Source organism: Anomalospiza imberbis, chromosome 13, assembly GCF_031753505.1.
Source record: "Anomalospiza imberbis isolate Cuckoo-Finch-1a 21T00152 chromosome 13, ASM3175350v1, whole genome shotgun sequence".
Lineage (NCBI taxonomy): Eukaryota > Metazoa > Chordata > Aves > Passeriformes > Viduidae > Anomalospiza > Anomalospiza imberbis.
This window is the reverse complement of record NC_089693.1, coordinates 427,952-451,623: the sequence shown is the minus strand read 5'-3', so window position 1 is coordinate 451,623 and position 23,672 is coordinate 427,952. Positions and strand designations below refer to the sequence as shown.

The 23,672-nt window shown below is 51.0% G+C and overlaps 2 protein-coding genes across 4 annotated transcripts; both read right to left on the bottom strand.

Annotated features, from left to right (window-relative positions):
• Positions 1–98: 98 nt before the first annotated feature.
• Positions 99–7,925, bottom strand: WDR76 (WD repeat domain 76). 2 transcript variants are annotated; one of them, XM_068203453.1, is made up of 13 exons: positions 7,842–7,925; positions 6,779–7,558; positions 6,258–6,350; positions 5,810–5,865; positions 5,217–5,340; positions 4,408–4,509; positions 4,278–4,321; positions 4,030–4,183; positions 3,188–3,340; positions 2,386–2,600; positions 1,846–2,001; positions 944–997; positions 99–484 (listed from the first exon to the last, which is right to left on the bottom strand). In XM_068203453.1, exons 1-13 carry the CDS (start codon positions 7,908–7,910, stop codon positions 232–234), a joined length of 2,253 nt encoding a protein of 750 aa, XP_068059554.1. In that variant the 5' UTR covers positions 7,911–7,925; the 3' UTR covers positions 99–231. The 2 variants fall into 2 exon arrangements, with proteins under 2 accessions (XP_068059554.1, XP_068059555.1); XM_068203454.1 differs by having other exon boundaries at positions 6,779–7,513.
• Positions 7,926–8,727: 802 nt separating this feature from the next.
• On the bottom strand, positions 8,728–22,983 carry BLM (BLM RecQ like helicase). Of its 2 annotated transcripts, none has more exons than XM_068203450.1 (20): positions 22,968–22,983; positions 21,680–21,860; positions 21,164–21,279; positions 20,678–20,810; positions 19,050–19,768; positions 18,179–18,355; positions 17,742–17,860; positions 17,244–17,357; positions 16,410–16,508; positions 16,173–16,321; positions 15,778–15,884; positions 14,868–15,028; positions 14,203–14,398; positions 13,279–13,469; positions 12,256–12,403; positions 11,723–11,922; positions 10,785–10,977; positions 10,532–10,654; positions 9,898–10,105; positions 8,728–9,066 (listed from the first exon to the last, which is right to left on the bottom strand). In XM_068203450.1, the coding sequence occupies exons 4-20, from the start codon at positions 20,770–20,772 to the stop codon at positions 8,883–8,885; spliced, it is 3,183 nt and encodes a 1,060-aa protein (XP_068059551.1). In that variant the 5' UTR covers positions 20,773–20,810; positions 21,164–21,279; positions 21,680–21,860; positions 22,968–22,983; the 3' UTR covers positions 8,728–8,882. The 2 variants fall into 2 exon arrangements, with proteins under 2 accessions (XP_068059551.1, XP_068059552.1); XM_068203451.1 differs by having other exon boundaries at positions 21,164–21,276.
• Positions 22,984–23,672: the final 689 nt, after the last annotated feature.

Genomic DNA, 23,672 nt, shown 5'->3' with positions numbered 1-23,672 from the left:
AAGGAAGGCACTGAGGGGCTGGAGCCCCAGGAGTGGCTGAGGGAGCTGGGGGCTAAAGGATCACTTTTATTTCCATGGAAGATATGAGTGCCAAAGGTAGTCAAAACTATTTATTTTAAGACTTTCAAAGTACATTTCTGTCCTGAGAAACAACAGTCAGCTTCGGAACTGCTTAATACAGAATAAACAAAGTCAGTGCAGAAAGGTAAAAAATAAAGATCTAAGGCACTTCTATTTGAACACATGGAGGCGGCCACTGGAGTTGCCTCCCACCAGGATGTTCTGGCTGGGGTGGACGACGTTGATGGAGCACACGGAGCCGAGGCAGTCCACGTTGCAGAAGGAGTGCAGCAACTTCCCGGTGTCCTGGAAGACCTCGATCTGCCTGGGCTGTGCCATGCTGCCCACCAGGAAGCAGTGCTCCTGCTTGGGGTCCCAGATGGCCCTGAAGCGGGTCAGCCAGCGGCCTGTGTTGTTGTTGTGCCTGCAGGGGAAGAGGAACATTCCTCCTTGAGAATCCAGCATTTTAAATCATCACTTATGTCCTGTCTGCTCCCTTGCCTTCTAAATCTTCAGCACTCACACTGCAGTGCTCAGATCCCCGCAGCGGATCCCTGTCCTGGGATGGGCAGGATGGCACAAGAATACCAGAACGGTTTGGGTTGGGAGAGACCTTAGAGATGACCCAGTGCCACCCCTGCCATGGGCAGGGACACCTTCCTCTACCCAGGGTGCTCCAAGCCCTGTCCAACCTGGCCTGGGACACTGCCAGGGATCCAGAGGCAGCCACAGCTGCTCTGGGCACCCTCAGAGGGAATAATTCCTTGCCCAAATCCCATCTAACCCTGCCCTCTGGCAGTGGGCAGCCATTCCCTGTATCCTGTCCCTCCAGACCCACAGGAGCAGCCACGGCGCTGCCCCGGCCCAGGTGTGCTGTCCTTACCTGATGGAGCTGAGCAACGTGACAGTGGATGACAAGGACGTGGTGTCGTAGACCCTGGGCACAGAAGAGCACATTAACACCATGAACCCGTGCTATAAAGCCAGCCCTTCCCTCACACAGAGCACCAGCTCCTGGGCCCCAGGAGCGTGGCATCCAGGGAGCAGCAGACACCCAGCCTGGCCACAGGCACCAGCACCCCAGCTGGAGCCATCCCAGCTGGAAGCACTGCATGTGCTCGGGAAACTGGATTTGCTTTCAGCTGGAACTGCAGCCCACCCTGGCTGGCAGCTCTGGAGGAGGGGCAGCAGAGCCCAAAGGCCAGCCCAGCATCTCACCTGCTCCTCCACCCCCACGAACCTGGGGGTCCCACTCCTCGTGGAATAAACTGCCCAGCCCACACAAAATCAGGAAACCATCTAAATTACGGTCACAAAGTAACCAGGAGAAAAAGAACCTCTAACACAAGCAACTCACAGCAGCTTAAATGATGAAATGGTAGGCTATTTACAGAAGAGCTGATATCATTATTTCAAGTACCAGCTACAAACAAATTTCGCTTTTGAGCATTTTGTGTTTGTGTTCACCAGCCAGGTTTTGGCTGGCTGTTTTTGTGGGTTTTGATTTTGTTTGTTTTTCAAAGATTAACAGTACCTGTACATTTTTTCTTTTAAATATCCTGAGGGAATAATGAGAATTAGGAAAAAAACCAACCAAACCAAAAAATCATTAAAAATATTAATGCAAGTAAGTCTTTATCATTTTTTTAAAGTGATAAAGACAGAAGGTGCTTGATGATGGGGTCATGTGGAAAAGTAATAATAATGATGATGATGACGACGACGACAATAAACCACCCAAACAGTTGGTATTTTCCATGAGGATTCTTCCTTCCACAGCCTTACCTCAGCTGGTCATCAGCACACACTGTCACCACCCTGCTACCAGTGACAGGTGAGAAATAGGCTGAGGCCACACTTTTGGTGTGTCCTGTCAGAGAGCTCAGGGGCTTGTTCTCCTTGGTGTTCCGAAGGTACCGAACATCAAAAACACAAACATCCCTGCAACAGGTAAGACAAACACTTCAGTAATTATCCTTCATTCACCAGAAAAGCTCCAGAGCACGGTAGGCTGTGTGGGAGCTGGTTCAGAGCTTCAATATCCACTCAAATGGTAGCTCTGAGAGATCTGGGAGCACCTAAACCACCCCAACCAGCCCTCCATACAGTCCCTCTGTGCCAAAGCCCACCAGGGCCCATCTGTCCCCATTTGATCTGGGAAATCAAACCAATCCCACCTTAAATCCTGCTAAGGACTGAAAACTTGTTTTCTAGAAGGACCGAGACAGCTCTGACTGTAAATCGAGGCTGAGAAACTCCTCAGCCTCAGCTCTCCCCAGCACAGAGACCACTGAAAAAACAGCCTGTTCAGTCTGGGCTACGTACACGGAGCCAGCAGCCAGGAAATACTGTTTGTTCACGGGGTGCACGTGGACTGTCCGTGTCCTCCTGAAGCCAATGTCCACAGAGAGCTCCGAGGACACTCCCGGCGTCCGTCTGTCCACAACGGCCACGGGCCCGGCCCAGTGACTCACTATGGCAGTGCAGGCATTCTCTTCCAGGAAGTCAAAGCAGGAGAAGTCTTCCTCACTCCTGAAGATCTGAGCCCAGGGAAGGTTAAATATCACCAGAACTAAAGGAAACAGGCAGTTGTTTTAACACCCAAACACACCCTGGGCTATGGGTTTCATCCTTTCCCTCTTTAATTCACTAAAAACCATGCAGCCCATGTGAGAGCTTCACCCAGCTGTGCAGGTAATCCTTCTGTGAAACAAGGATGTTTTCCACAGGGGTAATAATTAGGAGGTAATTAACCATCCAAACCAGACCAGCAACAGCACGCTCCAAATTCCCTGTCAGAGCTCCTACAAGGCACTGTCACCTCTGTGTTCCAGCAATCAAAGGACTGTTGGCCTTAAGCACACACTGAATGAGGATTAAGGATATCTTTTCCTTCTCCAGTGCTCCAGAAACTTTTAATCATGTGCAGAAATGTAAACTTGGAAATTGGGAGAATCCAGGCTGTCACTGGGTTTGGGTGAGTAGGAAACATCTCCCTATTTATGTGATGTTAATTAAATGTTGATTCACATATCCTTGTGGAACTAGAGCCTGAACCTTCCTGTTAATAAAACAACCAAATAATGAGTTGGTACAAGCAGACTAAACCCTCCCAGCAGTGCCTCACCTCATCAAAGACAGCCCTGGTGACATCGCCACAGCGCAGAGTGTCATTGCTGAGGGACAGCAAGTGAGCAGGGTTGCAGGGAGAGAAGTGCATGCAGTTGACATGGAAGTTGTGGGGGATGAAGATGTGGGCTCCTTCCTCAGTCCCGCAGCTCTGCAAAATGACAGATCCCACAGACACAGGTGCTGATCACTGCAGTTATTTCTGTTAATGACTACAACTCTTAAGGCCAAATCTCTGTCTTTTGAATGTTTTTTGGAGGAAGCAGAGGGTGCTGGGTGAGAGGAAACAACAGCACAGGTGATATGGACAGTGAGACTGCTTCTGGTCCCTAATTATGGAAACTTCCTGCTGCAATTAGTGCCACTGCAGCCACCAGCTCTGGGCCTGGACAGCAGCACCTGGCTCATTTTCACCCACACAGCTGGTGTCTGCTCCCACATCAAAATATGGACACACTGGGTTACTGAGAGCTCAGGCAGAATGAGTGACCCAAACTGCATGAATGCAGGATCTCCTGTGTCTTCTCTTCTAAATTTTGCATAATTTTGTTATTTTAAAAGAAACTGAACAGGTAATTTTGGACCAAGTTCTGGTTCATCCCACAAAGATGATTCTGCTTTCAAACTTCAGAAAAATAAAAGGGAGAGCAAAAGGGAAAGCTGTTCTGGCAACTCTAAATCTGACAGTCACTCTTGACAACCACCAGGTATTATCCCTAAGAATGGAAAAAACCTAAAACACTCTCATGAGCCCAACAAAATGCCAGCCCAGGCTGTGCCCCACCTGCAGCTGTCCTGAACCACACACCTGTTCAGGTGAGGAGCACATCAACCACTCACCACATTCCAGAGGCCAACGTGCCCCAGGGTGTCTCCAGCTGCCACAAGGATGGTGCTCTCCGAAGGGTGGATGGCCATGGAGCACACCCGGGCTTTCACCACCTTCCTGATGTTCTCCTCGCTCAGCACCATGCTGCTCAGGCTCTCCTGGTACCTGGAGAACCAAGATGACAACCATCACCAAAAGGCTCATTAGGGAAGGAAGGGGGCCAGACAACCCCCAGTTTTGGCTGCTGTTTTCACATTACCTCTTTATGTCAGGTGTGCCCCGCTCAGCATCATCCACTTTCAGCTACAGACAGAAAGGAGATATCTAATCCAAATCAGAGCCCAAGTGAAATTACATAATCCAAAAATAACAAATAAAACAAATAATACCTCACTTATCCTCATCCATGTGCTCAGTAAAGCCTCTGTCTGTTTACTGCTCTCCACCTGATGCTCTGGAACCATGGGCAAAGGTCCGACTGGAACCTGAGGCTGGGAGAACAATGGCAATTTTTGTAACTCAAGCCAACTAAACCACATCAAGGTGAATTGGTACTTTCCCCACACCAGACATTCTGAGAACACGCCTACAGTAGGACAGGAAATAAACAGTAAAACCAGAAGGTGATATCATAACCTTATTAAAAAGATAAAGAGAATTTCACTGGCAGCACAGGCCAACTGCCTCCCTGGGTTTCTTTCTCTCCTGATACTCCAGCAAGACCTTTACTACAGATTCAAATCTATTCTACAGCTCCATGGAAGACTTAAATTCCCATCTCTCAGAACAACATGCCTTTTACTTGTTGCTCCACCACTATTTCAAAGAGATGGTAAATATTACCCAGGAAAATAAAACCAGCTCAGAAGTTACAATGAAATAAAAACCAGAGTAATAAACCTTTGGATTTAAGGCTGCTCATCTCCATGGGCTGTTGATGTGGAACGTTCTACCTCAGGACCGTTCTGTGGATCCCCAACTGCACCATGCCATCAGCCTGGGCCACAGAGCACTGCCTGGCTCGTGGCGAGACCGTGGCACCTGCTCGGGGTGACAGAGCTGACCCTTCCTTCCTGTCCCGGTGTCACAGCTCCCAAATGCCTCGGTGCAACGCCCAGTGCCACCCACCAGTGTCACCAGCAGCGGCTTTAGAAAGCTGCTGCGCACCCACTCCCCCTGCAGCCCTTCCCCATCTCACATATTCCTTTGCTTCTGCCTGGGCAAACGTTTCCAGCAAGGGAATGTCCAGTGGTGGCTCCACCCTGAGCAGGCGCATGGATCGCCGCCGGGCCGGCTCATCCTCCACCTTTTTAGGCTTGGCCCTGGAACAACGAGACCACCTCAGTCACAGAGCAGAGTCCCTGTGTTCAGGGACAGACCCAAGGGCACAGCTGGCTGACACCAGCCCCTCCTGGCCCTGCAGGAGGGATGGGCAGCTTTTCCATCCCTGACAGTGAGGAACAGAACCAGGAGCACTCTGCAGTGCACACGCAGCTGCCACCCCTCTGTTTCCCCACGATGCATCCCCTCCCAGCTCTCCTCATTCATTATCCCAGCCATTCCCACCTTCTCCCATCACACAGCTTACTCCTTATTTGGGCTTCAGCTCATTTTCTGCTTGACCTGGCACTGTTTTGGCACGGCCAATGTATTCTCCTCCACATTTACTGTTTACCCTCTCTCTTGCACCTTGGTCATGCACTCCTTTTTTTCCCCTCACCTTTTCCCAACATTTCTTTTCCTCCCACAATGAAGAATCAAGGATATAAATCTCATCTACTGTAACTGTACCTTTTAGTGACCCGAGATTGCCTTTTAGTGGTAAGTTGGTTAAGCCGTGCGGCTGACTGAAAGAGAAAAAAAGAGATTCGTTATAGATAATGAGCGTAAAAAATTAACCTGTACAAAATACAATTATCTCAAGGCAGCGATGAACTTACTGCAATTATTTTTAATAATAAGAAAGAAACTGTGGTTGCCCCATCCCTCTCAGTGTTCCAGGCCAGGTTGGATGGGGCTTCGAGCACCCTAGTCTATGGAAGGTGTCCCTGCCAATGGCAGGAGGTGGAATGAGAGGGGCTTTAAGGTCCTTTCCAAACATTCCAGGATTCTGTGATTTTCATGGCTTTCCTCGTATACAGCTGCCCCAGTGAGGAAAGGGTTTCACACCAGGAGAGATGACAGTGCAATTATGCCACTTGGAAAGAGCATTTTGATGCTATTTAGACCCAGTACAAACCTCATGCAGCTTTAGAGCAGCAAAGAATTTAGCATTTTCTGTGATGTTCTTTAGTCTTTTCCTTTCATAAGCTGATAGGGGGGAGTATCCATCCTACAGAATGAAAAGACAGTCACTCTCCATCATACAGCCACATGGCTGCAAGAGTGGTTCAGAGCTCAGGAAAGTGAGTCTCTAAACTGATTAAATTATTTTTAAGTGGTTTGATATATTTGTAAAAAATGTAAGACCATACAAATTGGGCAGGTCATGTATCAACAACGAAATCTGTTCATACATGTCCAGTTTGGTTTACAAAACTTACTCTGGCATTAACTCTATGGAGAGAACCGTATCAAAAATTTTAATAATGAAAGCAATAATGAAGAGACTCAATAAAGAATTTAAAACTTCAGTGAAAGGGTAAAATGAAGCGGGACACTGCCAGCCAGAGGTTATAAAGGGGGAATAAAACTTACTTGCAAAAGAAAAACACTTAAAAGCTTAACTTCTATAAAGATAACGGGAGGCCGGGTACTCACCGGAGCCGCGTCTCCCCCGTCGCTGACGTCGCTGTCCGTATCCCGCAGCCCGTCCTGGCCGCGGGCAGCCGAGCTGGGCCCGGGCGGGGAGCCGGGAGGGGCTCTGGGGCCGCTCTCGGGCTCCGGGCACAGCCTCTTGCCGGCCGGGGCGCGGGCGCTCAGCAGCCGCTTCTGGGGCCGCGGCCAGGCCGCCGCGGGCAGCGGCGTCAGCAGCACCCGCAGCTGCCGGCCCAGGCCCGGGGCCGGGCTCGGCTGGCGCTCGGCGGGGCCCGGCGGGGACGACTCCCGGGGGGCAGAACGGGGCTCGGCGGGGCCCGGCGGGGGCGACTCCCGGGGGGCAGAACGGGGCTCGGCGGGGCCCGGCGGGGGCGACTCCCGGGGGGGAGAGCGGGGCTCGGAAGGGCCTGTCGGGGGCGAATCCCGGGGGGGAGAGCGGGGCTCGGCGGGGCCCGGCGGGGACGACTCCCGGGGGGCAGAACGGGGCTCGGCGGGGCCCGGCGGGGGCGAATCCCGGGGGGGAGAGCGGGGCTCGGAAGGGCCTGTCGGGGGCGACTCCCGGGGGGCAGAACGGGGCTCGGCGGGGCCCGGCGGGGGCGACTCCCGGGGGGCAGAATGGGGCTCGGCGGGGCCCGGCGGGGGCGACTCCTGCGGGGGAGAACGGGGCTCGGCGGGGCCCGGCGAGGAGTGCTCCTGATGGGACGCACGGGAGTCGGCGGGGCCCGGCGAGGAGTGCTCCTGATGGGACGCACGGGAGTCGGCGGGGCCCGGCGAGGAGTGCTCCTGATGGGACGCACGGGAGTCGGCGGGGTCCGGCGAGGAGTGCTCCTGCGGGGACGAACGGGAGTCGGCGGGGCCCGGCGAGGAGTGCTCCTGCGGGGACGAACGGCAGTCGGCGGGGACCCGCGGCCGGACCCCCGGCACCGCCGGGCCCTGAACCCGGCCCGCCCCGCTCCTCACCTCCCCCGGTTTCTCCCCTCACAGCCCAGCTCCTGTCGTGTCCCCTCGCCTGGCAGACCCCGGGTCCCCTCCCATCGCGGCGCCTCTCGTCCCCGCGGCCGCGGACCTGCAGCTGCTGCCGGCTGAGCGCTGACGGCTCCTGGGGCTGCCGCGGCCCGGGCTGGGACAGCGCCATGGCGCGCGCGGGGCGGAGCGGCGCTTCCCGCCCGCGCGGGGCGGCGCGGCCGGGCCCGCCCTCAGCGCCCTCAGCGCCGGCAGCGCCGGCAGCGCCGGCAGCGCGCGGCTCCCGCCGCCGCAGGGCACCCGCGGCCGCGGGGACGAGAAATCCCCGCCTGCAAGGCGTGAGGCGCTGGCACAGCGTGCCCAGAGCAGCTGTGGCTGCCCCTGCACACCTGGCAGTGCCCAAGGCCAGGCTGGAGGTGGGGGCTGGCAGCAGCCTGCGATGGTGGAAGGTGTCCCTACCGTGGCTGGGGCGAGCTTTAAGGTCCCCCCAAGCCCAGCCGTGCGGACTCGTTGCCCGGGAGCAGCGGATGAAATCCTGGGCTCCAGGCGCGCAGGGGAAGGCCCGTCTGGCCCTGCCCTGCCCGCTGCACAGCCGCCCTCACACCGGCACCGCCGCGCCTGGGCCCAGGGCAGCTCCTGCGCCCTGTGCCGCGGCACCGGCAGGATCGCGGTTTAAAAAGAAAACCAGAGGAAGAGGAAAAAAGCACACCCGGGGCAGGGTTAGACACTCCCAGTTCCAGGATGTGGGGAGTCAAACAGGAAAGTTAAAAACATCCATTTTCCTTCCCAACCTGTTCTTCCCAGAGAAGCAGCCCAGCTCCCAGCTCTGGAGCACTGAGGCAGGAGCAAGCCACAGCTTTGGGGACATGCAGCCCCCAGCAGCTGTGGTCATGATCATGTCCCTAAGGGGGCCGTAAAGCAGGGTCACAGGGAAGAGCGTCTCCAACAGGGTAGAGTTCCCAGAACCACTCAGAATAGAAAGGCACAAATAAACTGACAAGTTAAAAAATACTTATTTAATGTGAGCTTTTGTATTCAACAAATACACAAGTCCCAGAAGGTTCAGCAGCAGCAAATGAAACAAAAAATTTAATAAACAGTGATTCCATCTTCGGGAAATTCATCCAGGAATTGCATTTCCCAGCTAAAGTATGGAATACGAAGGCTGAAGGAAGCTCCTGGATTTGGGTTTGGGCAGTGCCATCATGGCCAGCTTCCCAGCAGCTCCCTGTGTGCCACCAATGCTGTAGGACACGGAGCTGGCACCAGAGGAAGCTGGAGCCTTCGAACTCGGCAGCTTCTTGGTCCTTCTGTACCTGCTGTAGCCACTGCAAAAATCAGAGAATGTGTGTGTGAGACACCTGTGGCACCTGCCCTGGCCCCCGCACCATCCAGCGCTCACACTGGCACCACCACTGCGTTTTCTAGAGGACTACACACTCATTTTGTAAAATTGACTTGTTTTTTAACACACATGGCTGCGAAACGACCTCTGAAACGCCAACAGCACAGCTGTTGCTCTGGGATTTACCCAAGGGTGAGCAGCAACAGCAAGTGACACTTCAGAGGCAGCAGCAGCTAATGACAGATACTCCAGTAGATGGGAAAGTGCCAAGGGTGGGACAAAACCTGTTGGGCTGGGAAAACCATTTGCTACAAAAAACAGGGAGGAGAATGACAAAAAACTGGGGCAGGGAAGGGGAAATCCTTGGGAAGTAGCAGATCTGCCCAAGAAGCTCAAGACCAACCAACAGCAGGTGCAGGTGTTGCTTGGCATGATACAGTCAGAAGGAGAATCTGAATCAACAAGGGGCTGAAGTTCAAACATTCCGTCAAATGTTCAAAGTTTTAAGACCTCTTTATCATTTCAAGCAAGGAACCCGGTGAGCCTGCTAATGCTAGCTAAGGCAGAGCACTGAAATGTAGTGTTCCCTGCATAGCCTGCAGCAGTCAAGTGTGAGCACAACTGTTAAACATCCTTCCTCACCAGCTTTAAAAGGCAAGCATGCAGAAAAGCACAGCAGAGCAGTTCTGACCAGGCACCCAGATAATTTTATCATCGTTATTTAAGCCCACACCCAAGAAACTGCAGCGGGGTAACTGCAGTTCTGGGATCATCACTGTGCAAAGAGAAGTGAGGAGTGAGCCCGGGCACATACCCTCTGGGGTGGAACTGCTGGCTGCCACCACCACTCGTCTTTTTCCTCTTGGAGTCCCTAGAGGTCGGCGGCCGCTTCCTTTTCCTCCTCTGGTTCGTTTTATTGCCAAAATAGCTGGAGGTTGTGCCTACATCCTCTGCTTCTCCATCGCTCCCCAGCGAGCCCGTGCTCCCCGTGGCTGTGTCCCCCCCTGGGCAGGCAGCATCTTCTGCACACAGGCAGAGAGGGAAAATTAACTCAGGTATCACCAGAACACACTGGTGGTGTCACAACATCTGTCCTGGCTGTTCCTCACCTCCTCTGCATGGCCCCATCCCCATCCCCCGGCAGAGAGGGAAAATTAACTCAGGTATCACCAGAACACACTGGTGGTGTCACAACATCTGTCCTGGCTGTTCCTCACCTCCTCTGCACTGCCCCATCCCCAGTTTTTTGGATACACCCTGAATTTACCTCTAGTGGGAAGGCAGAAAGACTTTGGTGTATTCTGAAAGTGATTGCTCCCTTTTGAATTTATTGAACTGTAAAAATGAGTTATTTGTGATTAAATCATGGTAACTTTCAAACCAACCATCTGCTAGAGGAGGAGAGACAGGCACTGAACAGGAAGTACACGTTGAGCTACAAAGCACACCTGGGATGGAGCGTTCTGAGTACTTATCCATCACTTTAATTATTTCTGCACCGTATTTCTCCAGTTTGTCTTCTGTGACACCATCGATCTGCAGCAACACCTCCACGTCTGAGGACAAGGTTTCTGCAGCACAACAAAGCACCCCTCAGACATGTCAAACAAATAACTTTTTACAAAGATACCCTGAAGGAAATTCCTTTCCATGCCCCTCAATGTAGCAACCCAAAAGGACTTCTGAGAAAGCTGACCTTACCTGCTATTTTCTTTAGGGTGGAAGTACTGAAAATATTGAAGTAATGCACATCAAAGACTTTGCCCAGGGTTTTGCAGGTGTCTGTAAGTTCACTGAGGCACTGTTTAACCACCTCTTCCCGCTGGGACATCTTTGCCATGGAAGCCCTTTGCCTTCTGATGGCACTGGCACTCTCTGTCTCGTGGAACTCCACCTGTTAAAACGAGCCATCCATAACTGATGCCAGGGAACTCCTGCACACCCTGACTGGTAACACAGGAACACAGCACAGGAAACAGGGAGTATCCTCTGGTGGACCAAAAAAAGCTGTTCACCCAGCACACATTTTTAAAGTAAGTTTTTACAGGCTACTCAACCACACCCCAATTTCTTCTACCAAGGGCTGGCAGAGTTTAGAGAGAAGGAAAACCTTCCAAGAGCCCAGTTCCGAGCTGGCTTCAAACAGAGGTCACTGGGGTAATGCTGAGGGCTCTGTCCTGCTCCAAACACAGCACTAAGGCAGAGGAGGTGTTGCCTCAAGAAACCTGGGACTGTTCCATGACCTTCACAAAGTGCCTATTCCACCAGATCCCACCAATGACTAGGAAAAAACAGACTAGAAAATGAAGAAGGGAGTGCTGGTTCTTCTTTTTCTCTTCTTGGCCATCTTTCTGTGGGGGTCAGAACTTTCCTTCGCTGTCCAGCAGGAATCAGATGGGTGGGGAAGAAGAGAAAGATTTAGACCTCTCCAAGCCTCTCAAACTCACTTTTTGCCCCACAACATTAATACTGGAATACTGGGCTAGGAATCGCATGCGTTGGATTCTGTTCCTCACATCTACCAGACGTTAGTTCAGCTGGAGGCAAACTGTGTTTAAGCTACCCGAGGGGATATGCTAAAGGAAAACTGCAGCACCTTCCTTAAAACAGTGCCTTCAAGAAGCTAAATAGTTGCACACCTGGAGTGACCCATCCAGCACAGCCTGAGCTCTCTCTCCCAGAACGACATATGCCACTGCCTGGTCATTAGCTGTGATGTACAAATCCTCATCCAGGATCTTGTCCAGGACCAGTTTTCTAAACAGCCTTTCAGCATTGTGCCTCGAATAGGCAGCCCCCTTCCCAAATATTCCAGACTGAATCTTGGCACTCGTTGAACCTGTGCAACAGAAAGCATAGGATGAGCCCGTGCTCACAAAGCCCATGTACATGCATTTACAGACCTGTGGGAGATTCCCAAGGCAGTCTATTCACAGTCAAAAAAGCCTTTAAACACTGGAAAACCAATATTATCACTATAGCAACCTGAAATAGATTAAATCTTCAGTTTCATTTATTTTGGATGACTTACCACCAAGAGATTCTTGGGAAAATTAACTTTGCAAAATACACGGTTTTTTTAAACACCTGCTGGCATTGCACAACCCTCTTGATTCCTGGTCAGGGATTTGTGCACCAGGTTATTCAGGAGTTTCTGGGAGAACAGACTCACCTAGGAAAATGTCCACCATCATGTTCAGGGTGTACCTGCCAGAGCCTGGATTCCTCCTGCTGTTCATCCGCCCTGCCTGCCCGCAGTGCTCGCGCACAAACTGCACGATGCCCTTCACGTCCTCGGTCACATTCCGTGATTTATAATCCTGTTAAGTCAGACCTGATCAGGACGTGCCACTACGTGCTTCTGCCCTAATCCAAGTTGTTACTGGCAACCTCAGTTTTCATTATTGAGCTTTTCTCAGCTGTGAATTGAGTTTGCTCCAAATAAAGAAACCGTGATTTCCTAGTTAGAAACCTACAGCGATACAGTCACAGGGATTCTGGATGTGATAACACAAAACCAGTCCAGCTGACTGTATATAATCTCCCTGGGGTTATTTGTGTAGAGTGAGGTGCAAGATTGCTGGGTAAATACTGGGAATCAAGGTAAATCATTTGGAAAGCATTCCTGTAATTATTTTGCCATGCTCTAGAACATTAGAATGAGACTAAATATGCATTATCCTTGTCAAATTTGGTTACAATCACAGCTGTATAAGGGAATGCTTCGAACACAAAGCTGAGAAACAATATCCACAGGTACAAAACTGATCAGGATCCCTTCCCTACTGGCCTCCACAGCCGCCTTCCCTTCTGCTTCTGCTACTAAGTTTGCATAACCCCATATGTTTGGACCACCTTCAGCAGTGCACACCTAATGTGGCCCTCATGCTGCTCTGGCAGTACAGAGCTGCCCTGAAAACACCAGGACAGCAGCCGAAGGGATTTCCCCATCGTCACTGCAGTGGATCTGATCTGAGCTCCTGCCTCCTACAGGGAACATCCTTATGCCTCTGACAGGAAGAGGAGCATCACAAGTCCATGGTTAAACCCTGAAAATACCTGGAAGCATCTCAAAAATACAGGACTTTTATTCATTTTCTCCATTTGCCTTCCCAAAGGTCGTGTAAGCACTTCTTGATGCAGCTAAATTCAAATTCAGTTTAAACCCACTACAAATAAAACCTGTGCAGTTTACCTTCTTTCTACTGCAGTTGTCACAAATCACTTCTGGGTGATCCTTGCAGAAGGTAGGGTTGAAGTTGGTCTCCCCGAAGTAGGCGAGCAGCTGGACGCGGCGGCACTCGACCACGTTCTCACAGTAGTGCACCATGCTGTACAGGTTGTTGAAGTGGGTCTGCCTCGTGTGGCTGTTCCCATCCTTCTCCACTGAAACACAGCAGATTCAATGGTGCTTGTTAAAGTTGCACCTCTGCGTCTCCATGGACCGCGGAAAAAACTGGCTTTGCTTAAAAAACCCACAATACTGGCTTGGCTGAAAACGCAATATTGGCTTTGCTCAAGAAAAGATGAGTGGGATAGCACAGAACACATGTAGGACAGATTTTATCTCTGAAGTTTTAGAGAACTGGAGAAGGGAAATAAGGCTAGGATGACAAAAGTCAAGAGAAGGGTAAGCGCGACAGCATGAGAGGAAGTGGCCACAAGCTGTGTCAGGAGAGGTTCAGATTAGGTATCAAGAACAGTTTCTTCATAGAAAGGGTAGCAAAGCCCTGGCACAGAATGCCCTGAATGGAGTCACTATGCTTGGAAGTGCTCAAAGAATTTGTGGATGTGGCACTTGAGGACATGTTTTAGTGGCAAACAGGGGGGTGGAGTTGGTCTGACAGTTGGATTTGAGGATCTTAAAGGTTTTTCCAACCTTAACAATTCCATGATTCTGTGAGGCAAAGTGGTTTTGACCAAAATTAAGTACAAGTGACAAAAGTCCTGCTCCTGACACCTGAATGAAAACCATCTAGGTAAGGATACCCAGTTCTCCCCTCCCTGCAATACTGAATTGTCCACAGCACTTGTAAAAGAGAAGAAACACAGGCTAAATGAGACCAGTGACAATGTGACTGCTGTAATGTCATCTCCAAGTTCCCAGAGGAGAACTCACTCAGGATGAGCCTTCTCAGCCTGGTCACGTCACTGTAGCTGTAGAAGAGCAGGCAGTGGGACATCTCTCCATCCCTGCCAGCTCTGCCAGACTCCTGGTAGTAACCTTCGATGGATTTGGGAAGGGACGCGTGGATAACGTAGCGCACGTCGGGCTTGTCAATGCCCATTCCAAAGGCAATTGTTGCACATATCACCTGGGAAGGAGATCATAAAGTTCTAGTCACATATTATGGAAATCACTCCTGGCAACACTGCAGACGAGTGACCTGGATTAGGAAACCTGGAGGACCCAGAATTTCAGCTGTAACGGTGCAGAACAAGCACAAACCAGCAACAACCTCCCCTCCTCTCCGAGGAGCCACTCCAGACACAGGAAAAACCCAAATTCCAGTCTCTGCACAGCAGCGTGCCAGGAGCTGTTTCTGAAGCCGTGCACTGCTCAGGTCCTCCCTGCTGGAGTACCACGCCTCGGTACAGTGCTACAACCTTTAATTCACAAAATTCCCACTGAAAGGTGGCTGCCGTGCCCCAGCAGGTCTGTTGGGATCAGTTATTCAATACTGCACTTGGTGATAACACTGCACAATTTCCCTATTATTTCCCAGGCCAAGAGGGATAGAAGTGCCCAGATTTTCTCCCCTTTTCCTCCCGGTTTTTCTTCACCTGGCATCCCTCCTGATTAACCCACTTCTGCTGCACAAGATCCCTGTTGGAATCGGTGAGGCCGGCGTGGTAGGCCAGGGCAGCCAGCCCCTCCTTCTGCAGGATGGCTGCTGTGGTGTCACACTCGTGCCGGGAAAGGCAATAGATTATCCCAGAGTCATCTGCAAAGAGAGGGGAAAAGAAATCTGAACTACAATACAGTTTTATTTCCTTTCCCTGCTCAACCTGCCAAGCAGACACCGACTTCTCCCCGCTGGAATAAAGATAAGAGTAAAGATATAACTGCTCCACCATAGAACTTATTTTATTAGTATCGGATAGTCTTGACAGTTTTTCCTACACAGTCTTTTTGGGCTTTTGGTGAGGTGGAATAAATAAATGCTTTCCTCATCAGTATTGTGCAATGTCAGGATTTCGAATACATGAACAAAACCTATATAATTCAAGAGTTACAGCAGTCTAGTAAATGCTCTCTGAGGGTACAGCATGGGAGAAGTTCTGAGGGAGATTGGTGTAATCCAGTTCCAGCAGCAGGAGCTGCAGGACTCCAAAGTGAGCCTAGAAAGATGGGAATCTCTGAAGATAACTTCAAGGGGAAATACAGATAAGCAGACAAACACAATTAAACAATTAAGATATTGGGTGACCTTTATGCTCTGAAGACATGATCCTAAAAGCTCTGCCAGCTCCAGAAGGGTTTATTCAAGAGCATCACCATAATTTACTTTTCCATCTTAAATTCTCAACTTTAGAGCACACATAAATCTGATTCCCATTTTCAGTAACATCACTTTACCTTCATCTTGCTTTTCTGGTAAATATATCACTATTACAGCATTATAAAAGCTTTTACTGCCTTGAGAAGCGGCTCACGAAAAGGCCTGTGGGCAACAGGCTGCTGAGTACTCACGGGGGTGATATTTTTTAATCCATTCCAAGCAATCCATCGCCACCTTCTTTGGCTTCTTGGGCAACACATCATATTTCAAGTTATGCCTGTTGAAGCTCATTGTAAACCTGAAATGCGACAGTTCATGGTGCTTGTCAGCCTTATGGGTACAGTTATGTTGTGTTAAACAGCTTCCTTCAGCATGCAAGGAAGGGCTTGGAAAGCTTGTTTCTTACGTTAATATTTTTTATCTACCTCCTAATAAATTCCATGCATGCATTTCATTTAATTTAATTTAATCAGATACAGCTACACAAGGATTTCAGATGGGCCTGTGAGGCTTTTTTACTTCACTAAGTTTTCCACTCGAAATTTCTGTGGCACAAACGGTTTCAGAAACCTGCTGAGCAACTCACACTTGTGGCTTGAGCATCTCGAGCTGGTTCAGGATGTCCTTCTGCACGCGGGGGTTGGCGGTGGCAGTGAGGGCCATCATGGGCACGGAGCCGAACTTCCTGCGGAGCATGTTCAGGCGCTTGTAGTCTTGTCGGAAGTCATGGCCCCACTGGTTGGAAAACACAATTTAAGTGCAACTGAGTTAAATGCTGCAACTCAAGTCTTCTGGCACTCCTGAAAACACGGGGAGGTTTTACCTGGCTGACGCAGTGGGCCTCGTCAATGACAAAACGCGCCAGGAGCTTCCGGTCGTAGAGGTTCTCCAGGGCGGACATCAGGCGGCTGCTGGCACACACCTGGGACACACCACCAGTGGCAATGGAAAGCAAAATACCTGGGCTAAAAGTGTCACTGGCCTGGCTGAGAGTACAGAAACAACTGTCCTACGCTGCAGAACCGCCCTGCCCTGCGCAGCCGAGTCCTCAAGGCACAGAGGTGATCCCAGTCAGCTGCGTTCTAACCAAGCAGCTGCTGTGGGATTCCCACCAGCTTCTGGGATCACCTATCCCAAGGCCCCTCATCCTGAGGAAATTTCAGTAAATTTAAATTACTTAGGAAACACAGAAAAATAATGCTGAAGAGAGAAACACAACCAGCACACTAACCAGCCCCCTCTTACAAAGCTCCTGTGCAATAACATATTTTTAAGGCAGTATATAATGCAGCCCAAGGCAAGCTCTGACAATCTCCTAACACCCTGACAATGCTGCATTTTTCCTGTATTACCCTATTCAGAGCAGTGAGGATTTAGTAGCTACTGGACAGTGATTAACACTAATATTTATCAAGATAGATTGAAACAGCTGGGCATGGGAGCTTGTTTTAGGAATTTACATTTTACAGATACTCAGTTCTTATTCTTGGCTAATTACTGATCGAAATTAGTTACATCTGTATAGACTCTTAATGAGTTATCTAAAACTCAGCATTTTTTTCCCCAGAAGCCTACTCTGAGTGCAGTTTTTTAGCACCTCACAGCAATCCCCTCCTCGTAGCCCCTACGGTTTTACAACTGAAGATGAAGTACAGACCTTCTCAGGGGTGACATACAGCAGCTTTATGACAGGGTCTTTCTTTGACAGCTGCATGTAGATTTTTGAGGCATCAGCATCTGTTCTGTCACCAGTCAGGTATGTTGCAGCAATCTATACAAAACATATAAATACATATTGATTTTTATTACATGCAAAACAGAACTTCCAAATGTAGCTCAATCTCTCCTTACAAACCAGTTCCTAAGCAGTCAGCCTTGGGAACACACGTTTGGAACACACATCTGAGCACCCTGGGCTAGGGGAAGGTGTCCCTGCCTGTGGTGAGCGGCGAAACAAGGTGAACTCTAAGATCTCTTAGAGAGATATTTTAGTTCATCCAATTTAGCTCTTCCCAGGCAACTTCCTGTGCCGTTCACAGCGTCCATCTAATCTATTTACGCAGTTTATATTTGGGAGACACAAGATTTGCTGTAAAATTTCAGATTTCTAATCCAGTTACCTGCAGCTTCACTCAATAAAGCTGCTGGAACTTACATCTAAAGTCTTCAGCTTCTGAACCTGATCGATGATCAGCGACCTCAGCGGAGAAATAACGATGGTGACCCCGGCAGAGACACAGGCTGGTAACTGGTAGCACAGGCTCTTCCCACCTCCTGTGAGGGTCAGACACAACACAGCAAGTGCTGGGTAGCAAGAGAAAAGGGATGGAAACCTACTCCTTATTTCCCATTTTACAGCACTTTTGGAAACAATACTTTTCTACCAATGCCTGTCACTAAATGACACCTGTAGGATAAGAAACAGTTAGTGTGTGAATTATTAAGGAAGGCAGGAATTCAATCCCCTCACTCAAAATACCCCAGTGCAACCATACTCCTGAAATCCTGCAGTCACAGAATTCCAGCAGCTCAGGGGAAGAGAAGAGCTTGTCCCAAAGCTTGCAAAAGGAGCTGCAGGTCTGTACCCTGTACCTGTGGGCATGAGGATGAAACAATCCTCCCCCAGCAGAGCAGCATTGATGGCCTCCAGCTGGTTTGTCCGGAAACAGTGCAATCCAAACTTCTTGTGGAATATATTCATCATTTCTGCAGAATGGGGAAATTTCATACCCCTGAAACGCTCCAGTGCAGGGTTATGAACCACTGGATCTGGAAGACAAAAAAAATGTAATTAGAATAAGTTATGACATCGAGTTACAGAAGGAATTGTTCCCTGTGGGTGGGCAGGCCCTGGCACAGGGTGCCCAGAGCAGCTGTGGCTGCCCCTGGATCCCTGGCAGTGCCCAGGGCCAGGCTGGACAGGGTTTGGAGCACCCGGGACAGTGGGAGGTGTCCCTGCCATGGCAGGGGTGGCACTGGGTGGGATTTAAGGTCTCTTCCACCCCAAACCATTCTGTGACTCAGATTTTCACCTCCCCTTTTGCCAGCCTGTCCCTACATTAACCTGAAATGACACTGACCAACCCTGGGCCCCAGGGGGACGGAGTTTGCTTCCACAAACCCATTTTGGAACCTTTTGCAGTGAAAACCATTGTACAGCTTTGAATCAAAAGCTGCAGAATCATTATTTAACTAAAGCACAGAAATACCCTCATTTCCAATTTTAGCAGCTTCATCTTCCAGCAGCCTGAAACCTACACAGGAAGGGAATATTCAAGTCTGGCATTATTTAGTGGGGAAAAAAACCCCAAGATGACTTTGCAAAAAATGAACCAAAAGAAACCTCCACAGAAACAAAATACATGGATGTGATCTGCAGTAATTACTTGGTCTTAGATTCAAAAAGAAACAAATAAGAATTTAAAAATGGAAAATCTCAATAATCCTCAGGAGTATAGTTCACCTGGATGGTTCTTTGTTGCCATCGGGAGGCCTGGCTTTGGAGCAGCAGGACTGGATCCCACAGCCGACCCTTTGGCTCTGGACATTATCTTGGACAAGAGGGATTTGGCAGGTGGCCCCCTGGGGACAGGCGGGCACAGCGGCGTGGCCGGTGCTGCGGCGGCCGGAGCGGGCAGCGAGCTCTCCCAGTCCTCATCCAAGTCATCGATGTCAAAGGCGTCCAGCTCCAAGTCGGGATCGTTTGCACCCAAGCTGCTCCCTGCAGGACTGCCAGTGGGAGCTGTGCTCCGGGCCTTCAGGGCTGTGCTGCTCAGGGGCTGGATCCCATTCCTCCTTCCTGGACTTTGGTCCCAGCTGCTGTCGCAGGACTGGAGGCTGAGCCTGAGGGAAGCTCCCTCCCTGCCACCTCCCTTGGGACAAGGCAGCTCCGCAGTGCCTGGGCAGGGCATCTCCTCAGCACTCTGCTCTGAGGCACAAGAGCTGTCCAAGGTTTGGTTTGTTTGGGCAGAAAAGTTGCTGGAATGAACGGAAAGCACCGATGGGAGGTTTGTGGATTTGGGGGAGTTCCTGTCAGAACAGAAGCTCCAGCTTGGGCCAGAACCTGGACCTGCACCCGGACACACACGAGGGCCCTGCTCCATGGGAGACTTCCAGCTTCTAGGAAACGTGGTGTTCGTGCCGTTTTGGTTCAAACTGACAGAACTAGCCAGCAGTTTTCTCCTGGGAGAGATAAGGGAAAGAAGAACGAAAAAAATATGTATTTAGTCACAAGCCATGATTTACCAAGTTCTACAGCAGTCATTAAACAGTTTTGTCTCGCTGCTATTAAACATATGGTGGTTCCACCGTGTTCTGAGTCACCATGTTTGAAAATTATTTCAAACAAATTTATGGAAGAGAGACTACCACCAGAAGAAACTAATGACAAAACTGTGACATCATCCCTACAGACACAAATAAATGAATTCCTAAAAGCAAGGAACAGACCCAGGCAAGGTAGAATATAAAAAAATAAATCCCTAGAGGCAAAACCTGAAGTTAAAAGTATGCCTGAACCAAATCATGTTTTTTGGTATTTTCTAAAGATGATGTCTGACTACGGCAATAAGAAATAAAATAAGTTGCTGTACTGAGAACATTTACAGAAGCTCATGGTCCCAGTCCAGGAAGAATCTAACCAAAACCCCAAATCCCAATACTTTGTCCATGCACTGTGCCATCAGATGACGCAGCAGACAGAGCAGCAGGTTGTGGCAGCAATAATTCCATTGGAAGGTGACAAGTTCAGGGACAATAGGAGAAATCACCATCCCTGCAGTCAGCGAGAGGGGAGACAACAGCAGCTGAATGCCCGTGGCAGGAGACCTGAGGAGACACCTGGCAGGTCACATCACATCACATCACATCACCTGTGGGTGCAGAAGCAGCCGGTGCCAGGCAGCTCCTCAGGCTGCCTGTGGAACTGGATCCTCCCTCCCGCAGCTCACAGGGAGCCCTAACACTGGCAGTATTTTGTTCCTCGCCCAGCCAGTGCTCCAAGCTCCCTAAAGCCCCTCCTGCCTCGCTCTCCAGTGTGCTGGGGACACCTGCAGGCAGCTCCCTGCTCCACACGGAGCTGCTCCAGCCTACCTGAGGTCCCTGTGCTGCAGCAGGGCTCGGGCACAGCCCAGGCCCTGCAGCTCCTGCAGGGGGATGGCATCCACCAGCTCACAGATGGCTTCCATGACTCCGTACAGCCGCGGGGCCACAGGCACGGCCTCACCTGCCACAGGGAGGGAGCTCAGCACAGTCACTGTCATCAGAACAGGTGTCAGGAGGATACCACTCTCCCAGAGGACAGTGCATTGCAGTAAATCAGTCTAGACAATTTACTTCCAATATCTTTAGTCCATGTGCATAAAGAAACTGTGTCTGTGTGCAGGAACCCAATGAATCTACATATTTTTGACCTTGTCTTTTATTATCTGTGTATAATCCAACTATTTATGTTAACTCTCCATCTACAGATGTTCATTCTCCATCTGTTAGTTAACGTTCTTGCATTACACAGGATAATAAATAGTTGCAAACTATCCCCAAAATCAGACAGATGAAATTCCAAACCATTTTGTGTACCTGAATCCCCTGCACTGGGGTCACCTCCAGGATGTGCTGTGGGAACTTTCTCCTGCCTGGTCTCGGAGCTGCCAGCTGTGCACCTTCCACCAGTGGGAGAGTCTCTGAAAACACTGCTAACACCAAAAGAAAAAGCCTTGAAAATACAGATCTCTGTAAACTGAGGCACTTCCACAGAACAGCGGGATTTAAGATGCGTGGAAAAGATAAATTCCTGAAGGCCCAGGTAGAACCCAAGAGCCGAGCAGTCACTCATCCTGTGTACCAACGTGTGGAATTTCCTCCCATCCCCCTATCAAAGTCACTCTGCTTTTTTCTGGAGTGAAAGCCACCCAAAACATCGGCCACAAAACTAGTATTTGATAAAGCATTAACTGCAGCTGCCAGGCACCAACCTGCCGAGCAGCAGAGAGACACGAGCCCGAGGTGCGCCTCTTTAACAAGCAGGAGCTTGGGGCTGGTTTTGGTACTTTTCTACTCACGCACCAGCCGGTTTCAGCAGTGAGCTGTGATTACCTGGCGCTTTGTACAGAGGGGGAGAAGGCAGGCAGCTCCTCCTCAGGGGAGGGAGGGATGATGTCCAGGTCATCCTCCTCGAGCTCAGCACCTGCCCACGGCCAGGTGGCCTCGTCCAGTTCTGGGGAGCTGTTCCCAGCCCTCGGTGGCTCCTGGTCCTGACGCCCTTCAGCACCAGCAGCTGCAAGAGAAGGGCACTGATATTGCTGGGCAACACTGCACACTCAGCCTGCCACAAACAGAGGGGGAAGATGAGCAGCCAGATTTCAAAACACTCCTTTGATACAGCTGCTGACTTTTAAAGGATGGAACTTGCTGCTCCCTTTTCTCCCCCATTAAAACAGACAGACAAATCCCCACAAAGCCTCGTTTAAGTGGAAAAGTGATACAGCTACACCTACAGTCACCTGTCCCTGGCAGAAGTAAAACACTGAAGAGGTCTATTTTTCTGCAATAGTTTTCTATAAAAACTATTTCTACAAACACCTGTTTCTATAAAAAGCTCCTATTATATTAAATCCTAGCCTTAAAACAGTGCAGAGTCATCAGCTGGCACAATCCCTGTACTGGAATTGGAAGGTAAATGAACATGTATTGTGTCTTAAAGGACAAATCCTACGAAGAGAGGTCAATATCATTAACTTATTAAAATTAATTTCACAGAAAAAGGAAACGACAACAAAATATTAAGAGCAAAAACACAGTTCACAAATCTTTTCACCACTCAGTGTAAGGGCAGCATCCCAGAACACTCTTTGATATTATTCAGTTGCACAAACATGTTAATTTTCCAAATAATGGTCCAAAGTTTCAAAACACAGCGGGTAAGGAATCTAAAATAAAGCAGTTCTGTGGGACAGAGGTGCCAAAGCAATGACAAGCAGGAATTTTGTGATCATAACTGAGGGTTGGAGTTCTTTGGTGGTGTTTATGTTTGTGTTAAAAATGGAGAGCCATCACTTTTTCTGGTTCACTATTTCATTTAAGTGTAAGATGACTTTATGTCTCTCCCGTCTGAATTTTCTAAGTGCTTTTGTCTCCATAGCATCCCTATAGATTATTGACCATTTCAGGAATGCCATAAGTCTCGTAACCGCAGGACATGAGCAGCTGCTGCTCCTGCACGGGCAGAACGCTGCCCGGCTCCCAGGCTGCGGCTACCCAGAACGGAATCAGGGCTGCTTGCCAGTGCCGAGCACGCAGCTGCCCGTGAGTGCTGCCCGGCCCAGCCAAGCCCCGGCTGCAGACAGCGCTGCTCCTCCAGCTCGGCAGCTCCCACAGCCGTTACCTGGGCGAGCCCCGGCGCTGTCCGCATCCCGGGGGGGCTCGGCAGGAGCCTCCTCCCCGCAGCCGAGCTCCGCAGCCGAGCTGCCGCTGCAGGGAGCCGGGTCCTCCAGGCAGACCACGGAGCGCTGCGAGCACGGCCGCGGCTCGGCCTCGGGCGCCGCGGCCCCGGGAGAGCCGCGCGGGGCCGGGCCGGGGCTCGGCCGCGGGGACTCCCGGCGGCGGGCCGGCGGCCCCTTGGGGGACACCACGGGCGGCCGGGAGAACTTCTTCTCGATGCCCGACAGGTCGAAGTCGTCGATGTCATCCCACTCATCGCCGATGGTGATAACGGGGCCGGCAGCGGAGCCGGGGCCGGCAGCGGAGCCGGGGCCGGCCTTCCCGGCGGGAGCGGCGCCCGCCGGCCTCGCCCCGGGAGCCGCGGGGCCCTTGGCCGCCCCGGCGGGGCTCGGCGGGGCACAGGCTGGCCGCGGACCGGGGGGCGGAACGCAGCCCCGCGGCGGCGCTTTGGCGTCCGGCGGAGCCGGGGCGGGCAGCGCCAGCGAGGTGTTCACGTCCTTGTCCCTCAGCACCGCGGCGGCGGCCAGGCCCCGGGGCGCCTTCTTGAAGGTGAAGCCCCTGCAAGGAGACGAGCCCCCGTCACTCCCCGGCCGCGGCGGCCGCCCCGCCCCGCCGGCCCGGCGCGGTACTCACGGCGGGCGGTCCCGCG